General features: G+C 34.5%; 2 protein-coding genes across 2 annotated transcripts; one reads left to right on the top strand and one right to left on the bottom strand.

Annotated features, from left to right (window-relative positions):
* Positions 1-2,215: 2,215 nt before the first annotated feature.
* Positions 2,216-5,028, top strand: LOC138310751 (uncharacterized). Its single transcript, XM_069252091.1, has 2 exons — positions 2,216-2,346; positions 3,407-5,028. Exon 2 carries the CDS (start codon positions 3,422-3,424, stop codon positions 4,589-4,591), a length of 1,170 nt encoding a protein of 389 aa, XP_069108192.1. The 5' UTR covers positions 2,216-2,346; positions 3,407-3,421; the 3' UTR covers positions 4,592-5,028.
* Positions 5,029-6,327: 1,299 nt separating this feature from the next.
* On the bottom strand, positions 6,328-14,659 carry LOC138310750 (zinc transporter ZIP10-like). Its single transcript, XM_069252090.1, has 11 exons — positions 13,220-14,659; positions 12,889-12,984; positions 12,410-12,615; positions 11,864-12,029; positions 11,000-11,169; positions 10,070-10,237; positions 9,423-9,524; positions 8,794-8,869; positions 8,108-8,260; positions 7,549-7,736; positions 6,328-6,744 (listed from the first exon to the last, which is right to left on the bottom strand). The coding sequence occupies exons 1-11, from the start codon at positions 14,634-14,636 to the stop codon at positions 6,607-6,609; spliced, it is 2,880 nt and encodes a 959-aa protein (XP_069108191.1). The 5' UTR covers positions 14,637-14,659; the 3' UTR covers positions 6,328-6,606.
* Positions 14,660-20,949: the final 6,290 nt, after the last annotated feature.

Genomic DNA, 20,949 nt, shown 5'->3' with positions numbered 1-20,949 from the left:
ACTACCAAACATAATTATAAACACGTCTACAATGTATTGAATTGAGTAAATGCGGGCAGACCATGAAGCCAAGTTGTCCAGACCTATACAATTCTATTTTCACATTTTTAAGTGTTGTTAGTTATTGTAAATTGATTTATCCAGGTGTGTTTCCATCTAAGCATGAATCATGCATGAAAAACAAACAAGAAATTTATTATACAAAATTCTATGTTGAGATAAATGTTTGATTTCACAGCTTAATATCTGACAGCTTTCAACAAATCACCGAAGAAAAAATAACACGTGAAAAATTTCGCCCAGTTACAACACATATAATATAACTTAATCCATTCTATCATTTAATCACGATCAATTTAATGTGATATCAACAACACAAAAGAAGTTTTCAGCAAGAAAATGCGTGATAAATCCAAAAGGAGAACTGTAAGGATACCCAGCGGTGGGAAAAGTAGAATCATGTTCATGTATCAAGTATGAACAAATATACATAGCAAGTGCATCGTGCTCTGTAAAATACCAATACTCGATCGGCTCTTTATATAAATACACCGTTCAAACCGAGACAATTCAAATGGCAGTCAACGATTAAAAGACAATAAAATGGCGCATGACTGACTTTGAATACGAACCATTTAATGTATACCTTGGACTATTATAAACTGTCCTTATTGTTCTTTCACACGAAATGGTGTACTTTTAAATCCATCGACAATATAACGGTGGTATATACTACTGCTAGAGGATTCCGCTATACATGTCTCTCCGTACGTAATGTGTGATAGAATCCCTATCCAGACCGGGTCATGTCTACAGGTATATAGTTATTGAAAGAGATGAAGTATTTTGTTAATAACGAATATTATGTTATTCTGTATTTGTGCAGATTCTGTCAGAAAAAAAATGAAATTCAAGATACCAAATAAAAACGGAATAGGGAAATAAGTCTGGCCGTATCGGCTTAACAGTAAACCATCTTTCTTTCGTTGATATTGAATTTCGTAATTTCATTTTAAAACATGCTAGCAAAGATAAACAGTCGTGAATTTGAAAATTAAATGGAAATTCCTATCAATACAAGTTATGTAAATGTTAGTTCGCGGAGACAGAAAATGTAGCGAATTTACTTTGATCGTAAAATTAGCGAAAATAATTCGCACTCAAAAAAAAGTTGTATATTAACTAAAGATTTGTAAGATAAATTCATAAAAGTTCTTTTTACTTGCCTTACCCTGAAAACATCTTCGAGGGTGTGTTTTATTAGTTAAACATCCTTTTAACAGCCAAGGTTACATGTATGTAAGGATCTATTAGGTATGCTAGTGGAGGAAAGCCGGAGTATCCAAAGATAAACCAACGACCAGCGGTCAGTACCTGGCAACTGTCCCAGGTACTGCAGTATGATGATGCATTCGCCATCTTCTACTGTACATGTATCAGGAAATCATGGTTAATAGAAAACTGTATCTTAATCCTCGTACCATTGGTATGATAATCTTGATATTTACTCATTCAATTTCTGGTAATATATATCCTGAAATACAAATGCAGATGTATACACTAGATTGTTGTATGTCTTTTTATTTATTGCTTGTAACGAAAAACCAATTCAAATAAGAAAACAATTGTAGCATTTTGAATTCGGTCGATGCATGTTTTTATTGACCAAAGAAAAATTATCAACCTCGGACTACGTCCTCGGTCGATTATTTTTCTTTGGTCAATAAAAACATGCATCGACCTCATCGAAATGCTATAATTGTATAATATGCGATAGCGCACATTATGAAGCCTGCCTGCAAAGCTCTGAAACTTATGTAAACCATGTTTCCCATGCTAAAATAGTTTAATCTTAACTATCCGCGCTAATAAATAATTACTATTAGTTATTCGCATCTGCGCGTAAAATTGCCTACGCTGTAATAAGTGAGTTTACAGTATGGAGAAATGCATGAATAGCCAATAAAGAGAACAATGGGTGATCCCTATGTATCTCATCTAAATGTGTATTTAATACATTTCGGCATATGATATAGTAATCTTTCTTTATACAAATTATTTTTAGCTGTCTAGCGTGCAATACACCTTTCTTGATATCAGTCGGCCTATATTAATATCGACGATTTACAAGCTCTACAATAGTTGACGTGTTAACCCCAAACTGTATTTTAAATTATATTGTCCTATTCAGTCTATTGTTCTATTAGATATACACATTAAAACTTTACATTGGAAACACACCCGGTCGAACTCATTTGAACATTAACCTTGAAAGAGTCAATATGTGATTTCTGGAATGTTTCGGGACATCATTGAAGTGGATAAACAACACATATTATAAGTCAGGTGAGCTGGTTATCACCTATTTTCTATTTGATCACATTACAGCTGTATTTAATCTAAAGCTAATTACACATGTGATAGTCAATTACAATCCCTGTAAGTCTACTGTAAAACGTGATATGTAATGATTAGCAGATCTTTGTTTGAATGCATTTGGTATTGGATAAATGCATATTGATATCACATTATCGTAATACGCTAGTGGAATATTATTTTCCATTACGTAACAATAGTTAATCTTATATTTGATAATTTAAATTAAAACTAAAACACCCTTTTGTTCTTGTATCAAATGGCTATACGTTCGCATTAAAAATAATCGACTGCTGTGGTTCGACAGCCAATTGATGAACAAACTGTCGTTGAGCCCGATGTGTCACATTATCGTAATTCATTTTATTTTCCCACCCGTTGCATAAAATAACTTAAGATAAATCAGTGCTATGCCTTGTCACAGGCGAATCTTTCCGAACGTTACCACACCAGGCCTGACATGGAGTTCAAGCTGTCATAACTGACATGGCGATATCATTATTTAGCGACGATATGGCAGTAGGACAGTTAATTGTTCAACTACAATAAATATATGAAAATGTACTCTCTAAAACATGCTAAGCTAGGAAGTGCTATATTTATATTTATTACATGCGTAATTATTTCTTATATTAATGATTCGAATATCAAAAAGATGTATCTGTTATTTCCTCTACTAAATTAACATTATCGGTTACAATACATTTTCTAACGTAGCTGTCTCTTGTTGTGCTGTACGTTTCTTTCCGAAATAAAAAGAACATCAATTTATTCGGAGATTTATATCTATATCTACTAGATAATTATATATAAATTTGACGTCAAACTTTTTATTCAAACTCAAATTTTTAAAACTTACTGGATATAGATGCACCACCGATGATCATAGCTCATAAAAGGTTGAACTAAATAACATAAACCTACTTTAAATTTAGCTCAAACTTTTATCAGGATTGTTGCAAACTAATTATCATTGGCAGTTAAATCCTTTGTTTGAGTATGTCTTCAATTCGTTTTTCTTTATATTTAGAGTTGACTCGGCACCATGTTGGATTTCAGCAGAGATAAAAGTGATAAGACCAAGCCACCAATAAAAACTATACTTCCACCGAAACCATCGAAGAGATATGACACTAATTATCCTCCCATTGAAAAGGAGCATGTAACAAAGCCTAAAATAACTAATTACGGAAAAACAAAAGTAGAAGATTTAAATTATGAAACTGTTTTTGGGAAGAAGAAAAAGCATCGAAAACCAAAAGAAATAGACCCGTCTGTTGTAATAACAGACAATGGAAAAGTTCGTCTGAACAGAATCAACTACGATTACTTGTTCAGGGACCAACCCCTTACTGAAAGGGACGAACTGCCAAAATCATTTGGCAAAGTGCCTTATTATGGACAAGCTAAAATCATAGAATCATTCAAGACATCCCGAAAACTTGGTGAAATTTCTAAAATTTGGCCTATCTCGGGTGGAAGAGCATGGGTGAATTCCTACGGAGATACCCATCTCACGCTTATCAACAACAGCGGAGCGCGGCTGCATACCACACCGAACTTCAACCATAGGATATGGGACTTTGTAATCAACAGTAAAGGCCGGATGCTTCTGACGGTCGATCATAGCGCTCACATCCACGCCATTTCGTCAAACGGCGAGCACAGCCTAGCAGGCCACTTCCCTGGATACCAGCCGTATGGAATATGCTTATTACCAGACGGAAATACGCTGGTTTCCATCCGTCCTCTTGTGGGGACAATGGGACCTGCACGGTTAGTGACAATAAGCATAAATGGAGAGATTTTACAATACTTCGACAAACGCGAGGACGATACGCCGCTGTTCAGTGATCCGTATAGTGTCGCCAGCATCAGTAATGGGAAGATGTTCGTACGGGATGGCGCGACAAAAGTTGTCGCCATCGACACCAAGGGAACACATTTATATACGTGGACTGGGCACAGTTTTGACAGCGAAGAAGATTTTCTTCCATCATGTCTGACTTCAGATTTCCATGGTTCCCTAATTGTCTCATCCCGTGATGCCAATAAAGTGTATATTCTGCCAATATCCGGTAAAGGTCTGCGGTGTCTTTTAGACGCCTCACATGGAATAGAACAACCTTTGGGGATGGGGATGGACGGTGAAGGACATCTCTGGGTGGCATGCAAAGGCAGAAGGCTACATATTGTCAAGTACTTGCATTTATGAAATATGTTTTAGATTATAAAGCTGTTTCCTTGATTACCAAAACTTTATCAAATGACGCATGCCATATACAACAGTACTACAGAATCCAAAGACTACTGTTGAATGTGATATACTGTGATAAATGAAATCGATCACTTTTCCTTATCATTTCCAAAGTTGTTCTATTGAGATCTTGACTTTAAAGGCCAACTACATTTCAGAAACCAAAATTTTTCTTAAAACAGTAATGACATCAGACAAATTATATCGATTGTCTTAAAAGTTTATAACTACAAACAAATACAAGATTATCTGTGTAATCTACATGTATGTTAACAGTGAAGATTCATGTCGCTGTGGCAGCGATATTCAACTAAAGCGCGGTAATTAGGAAGACGGCTGGAAATATCGGACGACCCCCGTTGTGAAAATTACCATTTTATTCACTTTAACGAATTATTTTACAAACACAACTTAGCAAAAATCAGTTATACAATACAAAGGTTTTAATTTAAAATGTTGGATTATGGATATTAATTAAACTTCGATAAATTCCTAAGTGAATTTACCGAGTCTGTTTTTACGTTTGTTCCTATATTTTATTTGCATCCCTCATTAGCATATTTAAACTTAATATTGATCATTTAATAATGCTTTATCGCCATAGAGTATAAACACTACTCATTATTTGAACAATAAGTGGTGTTACGTCGAGTGTATGTACATTTTGCTTTCGGTGCATGCGCAATCAGTACTTCATTCCTTATAGGACATATTGCAATGGATTTTTTCGGGATCATTAATCATTTTTATTTATTTTTTAATCTTGAAGTAAAATTAGAAGCTCAATGGCGGTAGTGGTGTAAAGTAAGTACCTTTTGTAACTGAAGAAAATACTAAGTTCTATCTGCTTCTGTTTTCGACAGAGAAAAAATTCATTTGTTAGAAGTGAAGCATTTAAAAAAAAAATTACAATATCTAAATTCTTGCATAAGTCCCGAATCCAATTATACAGTAATAAGAGCGAGGGTGTACACATTGTGACTTTGTATCGGGACATTGTAAATTACTATTTTATATGTATGAACTAGTACTGCATTAAGATGTTGTTTTATGCATTTCCAGGTTATATTATCCGTTAAGAAGTGATGAGGACGAACTTCAGTTGTAATAGTAAATGCAATGCCTCTACCCCAATAAATAAAAAACAAAAATGTGTATTCAAAGAAACAATGTTATCTTGGCAGTCAAACAATTTGCAAAATAAATTCAATTCAACTGTATACATCATTTCTAACTTAAAGATGCTCCAACGCCGACAGAGCATAAATGATATTCATCATTTGAACAATAATTGGTGTTTAATTGCGTATACATAAGTCTAATTAACATAAAAAATAATATATAATAATTTATTTTGCCTTTGGGTCATGCGCAATCAGTACTTCATTCCATATAGGATATAGTGCCACGGACTTTTTTTATATTTTTAACTTGAAGTAAAATTAGAAGCTCAAACTTTTCAATGGCGGTAATGGTGGTGTAAAGTAAGTAACTTTTGTAACTGAAGACAAATACTAAATCGTCTGCTGCTGTTTTTGATAGTGAAAAAATATTATTTGTCAGCGGTGGAGCATCATTAAGAATTGTATGTATGTATCGCAAGGATTGGTACTTATGCTTGGAAACAATTTCTAAAATGTGACGAAACTGAAAGATAAAATGGAGATTAAAACATTAGAACATCAAAGGATTTCAAAAATGAAATTTATTTGAAGAACAAATGGACAAGTCATAAAAAACATAGATATAAATACACTCTCACTATGACAAATGGAAAGGACGGATGATTGAATAAGCATGAATAGAAGCATATATTAACATTTCGTGATACGTCTACACATTTGTAAAAGCTCACTGCGGGTGATTTATTTTACAATGATTCCTTGCATACTGCGAAATCTCTTTCGGAAATGCGTATTTTAATGTATCACTTTGTCAGTCTTGAATCTTTTTCCTAGGTCGGTAATCGTATGTTACAAAATCAGTCTTATGTCGTCTTCAAAAACTGCCAAAATCAACATCAGTGAAAATCCCGAAAGAAGTCCGAAGTTGAGTGAAATGAACATCTTGATATTTGCGTAACAGTTGAAATAGTTGACCAGCTCCGGCATCTGAAATTGCATAATATGTTGCACGTGAAACACATCGTTCTCAGGTATCATGTAATTTGATTAAAATGCTGATATCGTTCTAACTACTGGAAATTTGTCAACATTTTTAATGTCCTTTATGCTAACTGTACATTTGTATGAATACATTTCCTCCACTTAGCTTCATTTCCTGAAAACGACATTTTGTCACAACATGCCTACACATTAAGCCATATAATTTTTTAACTTTTACGCCAATAGGATTATATAGTAGACATTGATTAAAATAAACACTTTGTTGTGTATGTTTTCATCGTTTTATATACAACTACTGCAACCATTAAGGGACATACATTTTTGATGGCTTCGTTCCATGAGTCTGTGAAAGTACAGACGAATGATTATGTCAAAATATATCAAAATGGAGAGAACAACATGGTTTAAAGCATATTCTGATTTTGGATAAAATAACATGAAATCGCCATTTTTACAATATGCTATACATAGTTTAACATGCAATATCACATAATCGATATTGCGAGGGTTACTATAGCTACCGTAAATTCTACCCTTGGACTGACTTTTGTGTAACAAAACTGAAGGTAGTTCGGGAGAATCAATCACAGCTCACCAAAAACTTCTTTGACGTTAAGCCACACAGTCAACCACATTGTACCGTTTTCAATTCTTTGATAACATAAAAGGACCAAATTACTTGCTCATCAGTTGCCGCAGATAGAGCCTTCAGTTTTACTAAGACATATTCCAGGAGTGGATAGCACAACAGCCCTGGAGAATGGTAATGTCATGACGAACTATACGTACCAAAGTGGAGAGAGCCACGTAGACGAACATGCCCGCCCCAAAGGACAATATCCACAACCGAGCCTCATCGTCTTCCCCTATAGATACCCCAATGTAGAGGCCAATGAATGCTGTGAGGCTTGAGGCGAAATTGAGGAAGAGCGCCTTTTTAACGGACATTCCCGTCGATAATAGAACTGCAAAATCACCTGAATGAAAACATCAGCAAAAGTAACGTCTTAGTACCATAAATTTGTCTCTGTCTAGTTGGCGTGTTCATATTGGCTATGAATGCCACCTGAAAGACATTCAATGCTTATATTTACATTTGGTTACAATTTCATGATGAAATTCCAAGGGATTTTGTATCTACATTCGTTATCGTCAAGGATAGAACAGTTTTAGAACAGTCGTTTTCTGTGACCGCTGGCATAATTGTGACGTCACAATGATAATGACGTCATAATGAGCGCTTGAAGTTCATAGACTATATGACTGCCAACTTCGTTTGATAAGATAACATAGTTGGACAGCAGTGAAAATGTAAATATAACGTTAGGTCAACGGATTGCTATCCTACCTAATTCGTGTGGAAGTTCGTGGCAGAATACAGCGAGCGATGTCGAAAGACCTTCTGTCAAACTTTCTGCGAAAGAGGCACCTATAGCCATCCCATCCGCAAAATTGTGTACCATCTCACCAATCAAAACCATCCATTTCAGCGAACCAGACTCTGGCAACAAATTCACATAATTAAGAATATTCCACGATAACAAAAGAAAACAATGCCTGGAAAATCTCATTGGCACATTCGATATTACGCATGATTTCACAAATTACAAACAAAATTAATCTCCTCCAGTGAGAGGAAACACTGGCTTTCTTCCTGTCGTTATAATTGTTTTCTCAAAATTATTAGATTCAAAAAGTGTCATACATCTAAACATTTCAATGATTGAATTAATTAACTAAGTTAAAATCCGATAATTTAAGAATGATGTTGAATGCAGTTTTTTCTTCAAAATTAAATCGATAGTATTATTGTTTCTGTGAACTATGATTGTGCTATAACTGACAAGTACAGCCTTACTAAGTGATACTTGAAGATTTTTTAAACAGACGTATCCAAAAAATCTTAGGGAAGGTTTATACTAAGAAATGACAGCAGAATAGATTTCATTTTAGATTAACCGCTACTCAAAACTCCTCTGTAATCGCAAGGATCGTTATAGATTTAAGTTATAAATTATAATTAATATAATATACTTCTCTGTCCTGAATCATTTTCCGGCTGAACCTCTGCACTGTTGGTGGATACCTTCTGCCAGAGACGATTTTTATTCTAAAGCATAAGTCATAATTCATGCTATGTTTAAATATCTTGTGAATTGAAACTAAAAGTGAAAGAAATCGAAACACTAATCATGAACTGTAAAAAAAGAATAATTAAATAGTTGTATTTTATAATATCGTACTACTTCAATTCGATTGGTTGTAGTGTATTTATGATACATTCATACAGTTACTTGCATTTAAAATTACATATTTGTATGCAGACAGTATTGAGATCGGGGCGCCATGTCTCAATCTTACATGCACTTCATCTTAACTCTTATCTGTCATTCATCTTACCACACCTGTCTAACCTGTCCCCTTATTGCATCAGTCATAGCCTCTCTCCTCCATCTAAGTCTTTTCTCTCCTCCTTCAAACTTAAATCATTTTGTTTACCTCAGTCTAAGCCTTCCTTCCCTACCTCTTCTTACCCGATTCTAAATGTTCCGTCCCTACCTTAGTCTACACTATCCTTCCCCTCTACTTACCTCAATCTAATTGCTCCCACTTTACCCAAATATAAGATGCCATTACTCTACATCAGAATTAACTCTATTTACCTCAGTCTTAACAGTCCGCAGGTTGTTCTTTGTCATATCTATGAGCTGTATATCGCTCGTGGCTGATGTTGCTGACGTACAGGATTGTGTATCTCTTGATATCTATTAAAGATTAAATCAAGTCAATGTAAAAAATCAGAATAATTCATCAATATCCAAAATATCTAAGGTATTATTCATTACTTAATCCGACGATAGCTTGTGTGCCTATAAGTCACTTCTCATGTGTAGTGTAAGATAAGTTGATCAAACGTGTGAATGGATCATGGCTAATCATAGGTACAATACATCACGTTTATAACGAACACGAATACAATGAATTTAGTACTTTTCATTTTCCGTCAGTTTTCCTATAGGATGTTTGTGACAACATATTTGGTATATCACATATAAGTAATTTCGTTTACCCAAATAGGTTTGTAACTGTGTTTTACTTTATTATAAGCTTTCGTCTCGTACATCATTGACTTTCAAGAAACTAAACAGCGGAATGTTGATTTTTAGAAGAAGTAAGCCATAGCCTTACATATAATTATAAAAGTAGACAACATTTGAAATAAGGAACATTTTAGTTGGTGTCAAGAAAATGCAAAATGAATTCGTAACGAAAATAAAGGTGGTTACTTCCTTTAACAAGAAAAAACTACCTCGATATCCAAATCGACATGTTTTCCATGACTGTGAGAATGTTTGAAGAAGAGCTCCATTAGGAAAAAGCAGTAGACGCTGACCAATGCGCCACACATCTTGTACACCTCACCGTGACCGCCATTGTGACCTCCATCGTGACCTTCATGGTGGCCTGGTGCAAGTACCTGTCGTTAAAAAAGTTTTATTAATTTTAAAGGCATCTACAATTCAGGAAATATTTTGATAGTTATTAGTAACAAATATATTATCAAAACATCTAAACCAACGGTCTAGGATGAAGTCACAACGCCAAACACGTTCAAGATTCTTGTGGAAATTTCTGTTACAATAAAGTTTCTTTTCGCTGTTTTTCTGCATGGTGTGGTGCTACGCGGTGATTAGGACGACACAGGAGAATGTAAGAAGACCCGCTTTAAGGATATCAACATTTGATTGATCTATTAAAAATGTCAATTGGAGTTGACAATAAGTGTTATAATAAAGTTAAAGACTCTTCAAAATTAGTTTTACTCGTTTGACAGTTCAGTTTTAAAGTTATTTCAGTGAAGGTATGTACATTTTGATTGTTTTCGTGCTCCGAGATCAAAACAGCTTAGAGCGCAGTAATATTATAAAATGTTTAATATATGTTATATCTGTTCTTAAAGATAAAAAGTTGATTATACACAAATATCATCAATATCAAATAACGCCTTTGATGCTTCCGAGACAAGAAATAGAAATGTAATTTTTGCTTTCTTTGTAACGTTTGAAAGAAATATGTTATTATTCCCCCCAAAAATATTACAATTAAATATTATTGCTACTGTAACATCATTGCTGTAAATGAAGCAAATCCACACTTTGTTTTACATTAACACATTTTCATTTTACAGGTAAAGCGAAAGTGTTGATATCTTACGGAACGATCTTGAAAGTTTACTTACGTGGGGTAAAAGATGGATGATTGCGTCACCAAGGAGGCAGCCAACCGAGAGAGCCAATAGACCAGCCATGACGTACATCCGGTTTAGACTATGCGCGCACTTTACAAACATAACACCAGCAAAGGAACACATGCTGATGATGAACACACAGAGGGTGCTCAGTCCGTATTCTGTCCAATAAAATGATAAATTTATCGTTATAATAGCGAAAAGATAGGAGTAATTTATGTTACAGTTTAATACTTGTTTGATTTTGTCTAACGTACTGCGTGTGAATGTTTATACGTATTTGGAGGTTATGGCATATTGAGAGCACACAGAGTGTGTTCAGTCCGTATTCTGTCTAATAAAATGATAAATTCATCGTTATAATAGCGAAAAGATAGGAGTAATTTATGTTACAGTTTAATACTTGTTTGATGTTGTCTGGAGGTTATGGCTAATTCATGATGTGTCGTTTTGTAATACTTGTTATAGTGCTATCTCACTGAAGCATGCCGCAAGAGACAATACATAGAACAGCCCCACCCGATTACCCTATAATTATAATGGGCAAACCAGATGTCCCAGTATATCTTTTACACTGAGCCCTAAGCAGGGACATACATATATTTCATTATGATGACAATGCCTTAGAAATAACAGGTATACAGTGTAAATAGGTTATATTTGTCCACTAGATGTTGTTAAAATACGCACGACATGTGAGTTCTGATTAAAATATATGTGATCATGCAAATTATGAAATAATTGTGTACAAAATGTAACATAGTTTCCTTCGAAATGTATTCAAATCAGAATAAACTGAAATACATATGATATAAAAGATGCAAAAAGAGTATAAACAATAACAAATTAGATTACTTATTTCAATAGCTGTCGTTTGTTGTTGAGGGATATTAGTTTCGTTGACACATGCGCCGCTTACTAGCTGCTGAAGTATGACTGGACACATGTCCAGAAACGTCGTCATGGTGACAGCATCTCTCAGCTGGAACATGCTTTTGATATCCTCTTTCCTTAGACATGGCTAAATAAATAAATATTCATTTAAAGCCAACCATTACAATACGTCATGCTATAACATGGTGTTAACTTTATGATGGTATATATTTTGCCATAAAGGGTTATTGCAAATATAAATGCTACCGAAATATCGATCATGTCTGTGGGGTTATCAGTAAAGGCATGACTTTGTGACAATCAAATGCATTCTGCTCTAACAGTTTTATTTCCATTTATACCCCTCCGTGAGTGCTGACTGAGTGTAACAAAGGGAAGTAACTCAGATCAGAATGATCAAAAACAAAACAAAAAATGCTGTAGATAGTGATAACGAAATGTATGAGGTATGGAGATAAAACGTGGGCGCCAGGCATTCTACAGACCATAAATGTATGAAGTAGTTACCAATGGTTTTAAAGCCGGAGAATCCACACTGACAAAGTGTTTGAAGGCATCCATGGCACGCCTCTTTTTGACTTCACACGTTGTATTCGTTTTGTCCTCTTTGCCGTGGGCATGTCCCGGTTTGCTATGATGTTCGTGTTTGTGACTGCTATGGACATGTTCATGGGTGGATTCCGACTTTTTACCCTCCAATAGTCGATTTAGTTCTGTACAAATACGGGTATAAAATGAACATTAAAAATTCAGAAATATTAGAAAACGTCATAGTTGGTGAAGACCACGTTGCATCCTTGTTTTCGAATCCCCTATTTTTTTTTCCTTTTTCGATATATCGGATTAATTCCTGATTATTAGTAAGATGTTGATGTCCTGCCATCAGAAATATTATATCAAAATAAATCTATTTATTCAGTAATATCCCAATTTATCCAGATTTATAAGCTGTTATTCTCTTTCACTTTTATATGACAATTCCTTACCATCGACGTGAATCACATTCTTCTCTCCATACTTCTCAAATATATCATGCAAAAACTCTACAGGACACGGCAGATCATGGTCATGAAGCTTTAAGCCTGAAAAAGACAGTATGGCATAACATCAATTAATTTAAAGTGATTCATATTTTTCTCTTGGTTTCTTTCTTTTTACTAATACATATATTATTCATTATTGAAATATTTGTCTAACACTGACCTTAAAGCAACTGGCGCAGTTTAGCTAAATAGATATAAATATACTATACAGACATTGTAGATGAAGAGAAAATGAGTCAAAATAACCAAACAATCAATCAAACTTCAAGAATACCTTGGATCACAGCGACTGCTATCGTTGCTAAAGAACGTTGAATATGTTCCCTTTGTGTTGAATGCAGCCGCCTGGTAGTAGACCGTTTACCGTCTAAATCAATGTCATCTGAATGATGATCAAGTGGAGTTCTTTGTTCCTTTGGTTGTATATCCATCTGTAGCTGAACATGAAGATGCTGTAGCTTCTGGGCTTGAGTTAAATGATTATGTGGTGAAGTGTGAGGCGGTAAGGAAGAGCTTTCAGGATAAAAAGAAGAGTGATGGCCTGGCACTCTTTGGGTGTGAGTACGGTCCGAGCGATGGCTAACGCGATGGTGTAGAACATGTTTCTGGGTAGATTGATATGAGGAAATAGTAGGTTTAGTATGCCTAGGATGTGTTGTGTTATGTTTCCGATGTCCTGGTATTACATTAATAGTCTGATGTCCATGTTGGTGTAGAGCTTTATTGATATTTCCATCCGATTTCATGTAATCCTGATGCACTTCGTCATCTGCTCCTAAATGCACTTCATTTGCATTATCGTTACCTCTGAAAACAGGTGGTTGCTCTCTGTGTTGTGTCTTACTACCCCTAACATTTAAGGTTCCGTATTCGGGAATACTTTTAAGCAATGCAGTATTTCCGGGTAGTTTAGTATCTAGTGCAGCTGACACGTTTCCAATACTGATTCCTTTGTGTTTATCTGAGTGACGAAATTTTTGATTTTGGTTCGGTTCAACTGCCTCAAGTCCTATAGTTGAGTCGTGTCCCTTTTCTTCCGGTTGTTGATTTTTATGGTGAACATGTGACTTATTACTATGATGTGGTGAGTGTCCATGGTGACGGAAGGTTGTCGTGTGATATGGCAATGGTGTGCTGCTTTGTTGTTGCGAGAGAGGAGGACTTTCCTGATTTTGTGAAGGTACTGTTGGATCATGATGGGAAAGAGGTTGTCGGTTCTGATGATGTGGCCTGTTCCCATGATTTGGAGACGATAGATGCGTATGAGTCGATGGTTGGTTACGAACATGACCTGGAGATGGTGTATCATCGAAATTTGTAGATGGTGCGGGATCTCCATGCAGAGATTGATGGTCCCCATGATGAGGAGGTGATGTGTCTCCGTGTTGTGGGCGTGGTTGGTCCCCATGATGAGGTTGTGATGTGTCTCCGTGTTGAGGAAGTGGTTGGTCCCCATGATGAGGAGGTGATGTGTCTCCGTGTTGAGGAAGTGGTTGGTTCCCATGATGAGGTAATGTTTCTCCGTGTTGAGGAAGTGGTTGGTTCCCATGATGAGGTGGCGGTGGGACTACGTGGTGTGGTAGTGGCTGTCCTCCGTGATGCTGAGGTGAGTTGTTGGGATGGTTATGATTCCCGACATGATGACTGTCATAGGTATGACTATGGGTTCGCAACTCTTTTTCTATCTCCATTAGTATAGATTTTATATTCAAACACTGCAAAATAAAATAAAAAAACTGTAAATATATAATATGTATATAGGGATCAAAGAAGTATTATAAACAGAATATTCAACATGACACGGGATCCTATCAAACATAGTCTGTAGGATATGAATTACTTCAAATGGTAAATATTGGACAAAGAAGTAATTTCAACCATGTGGACAACAACATTGTCAAATTTTCGAGACGAAGACACACAAAACTAAGACGATTACATAGTATGATGATTGCATTGTATATACATATACAAATATATGATTATGTGTTGTTTAGATCGTATACATGTACGTCTTTGCCAAAACCTTACGAGAATGAATTATCTACACATTTATTTTGTCATTAATCAACTTTGTAATGATTTCTGAGAATTAACTCTGTAATGATTTCTGAAAATTAACTATGTAATGATTTCTGAGAAAAAAGATAGGCGAGAAATAAAATTTATCTATGGATTCTAGTAAGCAATTTACTCAAAGAGATCATATTGAATTGATCCCGTTTTAAGATGAAAACCCACTCAAGACAATTGTATTCTCAGTGGGTATTTACATGAAAATAATAATTGCACACAGTCGAATATCGTTGAGTCGAATTGTTGAAATTCCTTTTGAGTCGAAATAATTATACATGTATATAATTCCATTTTTTTTCTTCTTTATGTATCTTAGTTAGAGATGAATCTAATTTCGTATGAGAAATCCAGAATGAGAATGTACCTGCAGCCGATGGGTATAACTCAGCCTGTCCATTCTATAGCCGTTGTTATGGTGAATATAGTGTTGGTTTAGCATCATCAGAATGTGTGCCGAACTTTGTTCTAACATGACATCAGCAACAGTGTCGTAATCTTCTCCAGGCAGAACATGGCTTACGAAATATTCGAAATTAATGGCTACAGACAAGACTGTGGACGTCATGGCGAAAAAGTTGTCCTTTGTAACGTTATCGGATCTGGTGACTTTTTTGACGAAATTCTTAACATGGTTGAAATACTGGAAGTGGAAAATAGATTTATATTATATATAAGTGAAGATATATGACGTACGGTATGATATTTGACATGGTGTACTTTATATTATGTAGATTATATTCAATTATTGATAAAAGATTAGGTATATAACAGTGCTTTTAAGCAAATTTACATATATACAATATAATAGTTTCTATTGACGTAAATATAGACACATTCAATTAATGATTTAAGAGAAAATATGAATTAGTCATTACGTCGCTGTTCCCATGGTTTTGGGGAAATTCATATTTAATATTTTGTATGTATGGATACATAAACGAAGTATTTAGGAATATCTTTACCTTCAATTGTTGCTGACATGTAACTTTGTATTAATTAAGAAAATTATACAACAGTGAATAGGCTAATGTAAATAAGATATACCTCACCTCTTCATATGTTGCCGGGAGATTTGTTTTCCCACGGTTGCTATGGTGATCACGTGTCTTTGGTTTGTAGCGTTCTGCGCAGTTCATTCTTGACAAAATAATTCCTATCATCTTATCGAGAAGGGTCGCATTCAAGTTCCTGCTTTCAGAAGGGTGATACCCAGTAGTCAGGAAGGGCTGTATTTCTTCAAATGTACATGATGACCGTTTGTCGGCGTGTGTTTGTCCTATGAACGCCGCCACAATACAAATGTGAACCAGGAAAAACATACTGTATGGATGGATAAAGGAAATCGTTGATATTCTGATACAATGATAATGTAAAACACTTCATTTTCGCGAGGTTCAAATTTTCGCGTAATTTTGTGAGAGCTAGAACACGAATTCAACTGTTTCGTGAATATTTGTATCGCTAAAGTATATGATAGTATATGAATGTCAGTAAGAGACCGTGATCGCGAATTCCTATATTCACAAATATATTGGAAATGACAAAGACGCGAAACATTGTATCCGCGAAAATAAAGTGACATACAGTATTATAAAGGTAAAAACATACTTCATTAACTCGATGACAGTGAATGAAAACACTTCGAGATAAGAAGTTATTTCGGAATCAAAAAAAAATGAAATATGTGTTTTCGTCATTGCATGTGTAGTATCTCACACAGGGACACGGCAAAAGTAACAGTAACCAACAGTATACATATATAATATACATATGTATACCGTCAGTTAAAAAAAATCGTGCCAGGTCCCTGTGGTATCTCACCACATCTAATCTATAAGATTAAGAACACCACTGAATATGTACATTAATGTATGGGGAAAATAATTGATTCAAACAGCGTGACCATAAGTGTTAACAAATATTTCAATACCTATATAATACATAAATAATGATGTATATCCTAATCAGTTCAAAATGCTAGACATTCGTTTGGATGACTAGTACGATGTGTACAGTTTCACATTTTGTATGACGAATGTTACAGTGTATACATCGCACTAGTCATCCAAACATCACTAAATTTATAACAATAATATTATACATAAACTGTACTTCCCAACCTGAAGATTTTTTTAAATGTATGATATCAATATTTTGCAGTATGTTTAGTATATGACTGTAAATTATTCAAAGCAAATAAATTGTTTAATCTTGGACAGTAACAGGAACATCATGCATGGTGAAATAGTATTAACAAAAATAAAACTATATCTGAATCGTTCTACAGACAAAAGATTCGACAACCATTGATTAATTTACATAAACATTTTTTAAGGTTACTTAATGATAAATACTAAAAAGTATACAATTTTTCCAGTTGTGGGAGCTGTTAAAAAGAACCAAAACACAAGCTCAATATTACATATGTTCCATGTGAATAATGTCCAGAGCTAATAAAATGTCACTTACCTGCAGTATGGGAGCTCCGTTGTTGTCCTTATCATACTGCTCCACTCCGGTTCCCATTTTAGCGTTATCTGTATGACCGAAATATGTTCAATACTACGTGAATGTATATCTCGTACTTCCCAATGGCCGAGTTCGTAAACTAGAGTGTACAAAATTGTACATATGAGGCCAACATTAAAATATTGGTTGTTTCCTTTTCTCCTAACGACTTTTCAAAATCGTGTCTACTCACATTTTTTTCACATGTTTCTGAGAAGTGTCTATTTCTGATTACATCCTTGCTCTGAAACATGATAAAATGTATAATTAAGATCTTTATGTCCCAAAGTAGACTGCATCTCCGTAGCAGGCTAACAAATGCATTGTATATATGTAGTACCTATGTGTATTTTAATTTCATGTAATTAATATGTAGATTATGTAATTTATGTATCTATGTTCTGACATCTTATTTGTTTGATTGACCTCTTGTTACTGACACACAGTGTCTGGAATAATTAATTGAATTGAATTAACTTCTATAAAATTGTTTATTTTTATCTTGAGAGCTAGAATAAGCTAAAACGTATTTTCTTTCAGAATGGGAGAATGCATACCTACCTTACCTAACCTAATTGTACACACATCCTCGATACTCCAGGGGTTACTATCACTGGCGTTATTTCCACCCCTGGACTAAGTCTTAGTAAAAGGCAACATGAGACACAGGTAATTTCAGCTGAAATTGAATAACGGTACAATTTTGTACACTGCTGCGTGGCATTGAAGTCGAGCGTCGCTCTCTTTCGAAGTCTCTACAGGCCTGTGATTGGTCGATTTGTTCTCCGGAGTTGTCTCCAGTTTTACTATCAGATAATCCAGAGGTCAATGTAACGTCAGTGATAGTAACCTCTGAAGTAACGAGGATGACTTAAACATGATCAGAAAGGTAAAACAAATATATTTTTAGGATGGCCTGATAGACGGGAATCGTGATGTTCTATATGTTTTAGGCCAGTCTAGTCATTGACGTGCGTATCGGTGCTCAACTGTAATGCCTTTTTTGTTTGGAACATGATTGCAAAATCTTCGTAGGTTTCGATTTATTAAAAAAATGCGTTTACTTGATAATTTGATTTTATCGTTTTAAAAATATTAATTCTCGCTGTTATGATATGAAGATCATTTCTCAACTATAGAACTTTGAATTAAAAAAAAAATACATTTTATTTCTTATTACAATTCTTACTCAGTAGCTCGTTGGTCTTTTTTGGATCATTCCAGATTCGATGCCTATTTATTTTCTTTAAGTGTTTATGTTTTAGTTTCATATACGATAGTAGTCTACATTTTATTTTATTTATGTTAAACGTGACAAATTGTACCAGCAATTAATGCTTTAAAATAGTATTTATACAGAGACATATGGTTCTTTTAAATTACGTTACATGAAGTTGAAAATATGTGTTCGATTTTACAATAAAGTGTCACTCATTTCACAAACTTCTATATACTAATAATAGATCTAGTTGTGTGTACTGTATGAATTGGTGCTAATAGGTCATGCCTATAGCTGGAAGCATGTGTTTACAGTAAATATTTCCCATGTTCTCTCTTTCGGCAAGAATTCGTGTCTCACAAACACCTACAAGAAATATTTCAAAATCATAGCCCAAACTTTCGTTTTGTTGTTGTTTCATGTTCTTCTTTCCATATTGGACGATGGAAACCCCCGCTTTTGATTTGGTATTTCATTAAATACTAATTTTAATTTAAAGACTGGTGAGCATCTCAAAGATGTAGTCTCGTGTACTTTCGCTCAGCTTTATGAGTAAACTTTCATTTTTAGTATTTATATATCTGTGTGGGTTGTTTAAATTATGAGATTTGCTTAACTTCCAAAAGTAATCGTTAAATCGATCCTCATTTAAAACTCAATAAGTTTTGAAATAAAGCTGGATAATGACGTACATGTACTGGTGAACCCAGTTCAAGATTACAGATCAAACAAAGGTCTTTCCTTTCGCGATTTGAAACTAATTCAAACTTAAATACAGTGGTATTCAATTGTATTCAACATTGAATACCGTATAGCCGGTTATTGCGGGGATGATATTTTCGCGATTTCGCCGGTCATCGGTATGATCGCAAAAATTTGATATGCGAAATATTGAGAAATGGATAAATCATATATACACTTAAATGAAAAAAATAGGAAAGTTTACTTTTTAGTTTAAGTGACGGATTTTTTTCATATTTATTTTATTTTTCGAAGATTTTATATATACAGAGATACATGGTTATCTCGCTCACATCATACACACCCACCGTTTCATATCCAGCATGATTTCAATATATTGCCATCTACATGTATTATAATCATCCTCAAAAATTGACCATCACATTCACATTATTCAGCCTCATCAATGATCATCATTAATACTCGCAGCATCATTTATTAAGTATACCAAAATATTATTTACCAGATAAATTATTAAATTATTATCTACCGGGCACATTTTTATCAAATATCAATATAGACCAGAAGACCCATTCATATCAACATTCAACATGGCATAAATATGTATGAATATATACAGGAGAATTGGGTCATGTGTGTCTACTGACATTCGATTTCTAATTCCTTGAGACTTTTAAAATTTTGAATTCTCATCCTGTGGAGGAGTGGAGACATTGATTATTAGATGATTTGTATGCTTCTTAGCTTTCCTTCTCTGTTTTCTCTTATCTGTTGATGATTTTAATATTGTTGTCGGTTACCAATTTTGACCTCATATGCTTGAGATATGCCATTGAGTGGTGAATGATGAAGTATTTGAGGATTGCAGCGAATTTGTATTGGAATGTACTAATCTTGATGCCTAAGTGTTATTAAACATTCAAACTTACTATAACGGCAGGAAATATGACATTTACTCAAGTAGTTATACAATGATAAGACTTTGTTGAAGCAAAATACCATCTGCGTTGCAAAAAAATGTCCAGTTCTATGTCAGATATTCGACAGGGGAATGAGACCTCGATTTTCATCTTTTTTAAGAATCATTATATATCTTTATTGTCAGCCAATCAGATCTTTTCATTATGCCAATGAGAGCAAGTAAACCCAAATAAAATCTGCCTGTATTTATCACCTAGACTTTGTAATAAACACATTCAAACAATAACATACTGTAGACCATCTTTCTTTCGCGTGCGATTTCTTTTTGCGGATTTCGCGATCAAAGAAAATTCTCGACAGTTTATTTCCGCGAAATCAATATCTTCCAAATTTTTTGCTCATTTGAATTGGAAGGTATTTTACAATTTTAAATCCTCGAAACTTAATCTCCGCCAAAATGCTTTGAAGCGGAAATCGCGAAATTTAATAACCGCGCAAGAAAGTAGGTTTACAGTATAATATAACAGCCATACTTTTTAACCTAAAAAAGTCGTCTTTTGAACAAAGAACCATTCAAC

Source organism: Argopecten irradians, chromosome 16 (assembly GCF_041381155.1).
Source record: "Argopecten irradians isolate NY chromosome 16, Ai_NY, whole genome shotgun sequence".
Lineage (NCBI taxonomy): Eukaryota > Metazoa > Mollusca > Bivalvia > Pectinida > Pectinidae > Argopecten > Argopecten irradians.
The sequence above is the reverse complement of the archived record's forward strand: the minus strand, read 5'-3'. Positions and strand labels throughout refer to the sequence as shown.

Coding starts and splice junctions, on each gene's coding strand:
- LOC138310751 (XM_069252091.1), top strand. CDS start 3,422: ATGTTGGATTTCAGCAGAGATAAAAGTGATAAGACCAAGCCACCAATA.
- LOC138310750 (XM_069252090.1), bottom strand. CDS start 14,636: ATGGAGATAGAAAAAGAGTTGCGAACCCATAGTCATACCTATGACAGT. Junction 11,170..11,863: donor AACGACAGCTATTGAAATAA/GTAATCTAATTT, acceptor TTTATTGGACAG/AATACGGACTGAGCACCCTC. Junction 10,238..10,999: donor TCATCCATCTTTTACCCCAC/GTAAGTAAACTT, acceptor TTTTAACGACAG/GTACTTGCACCAGGCCACCA.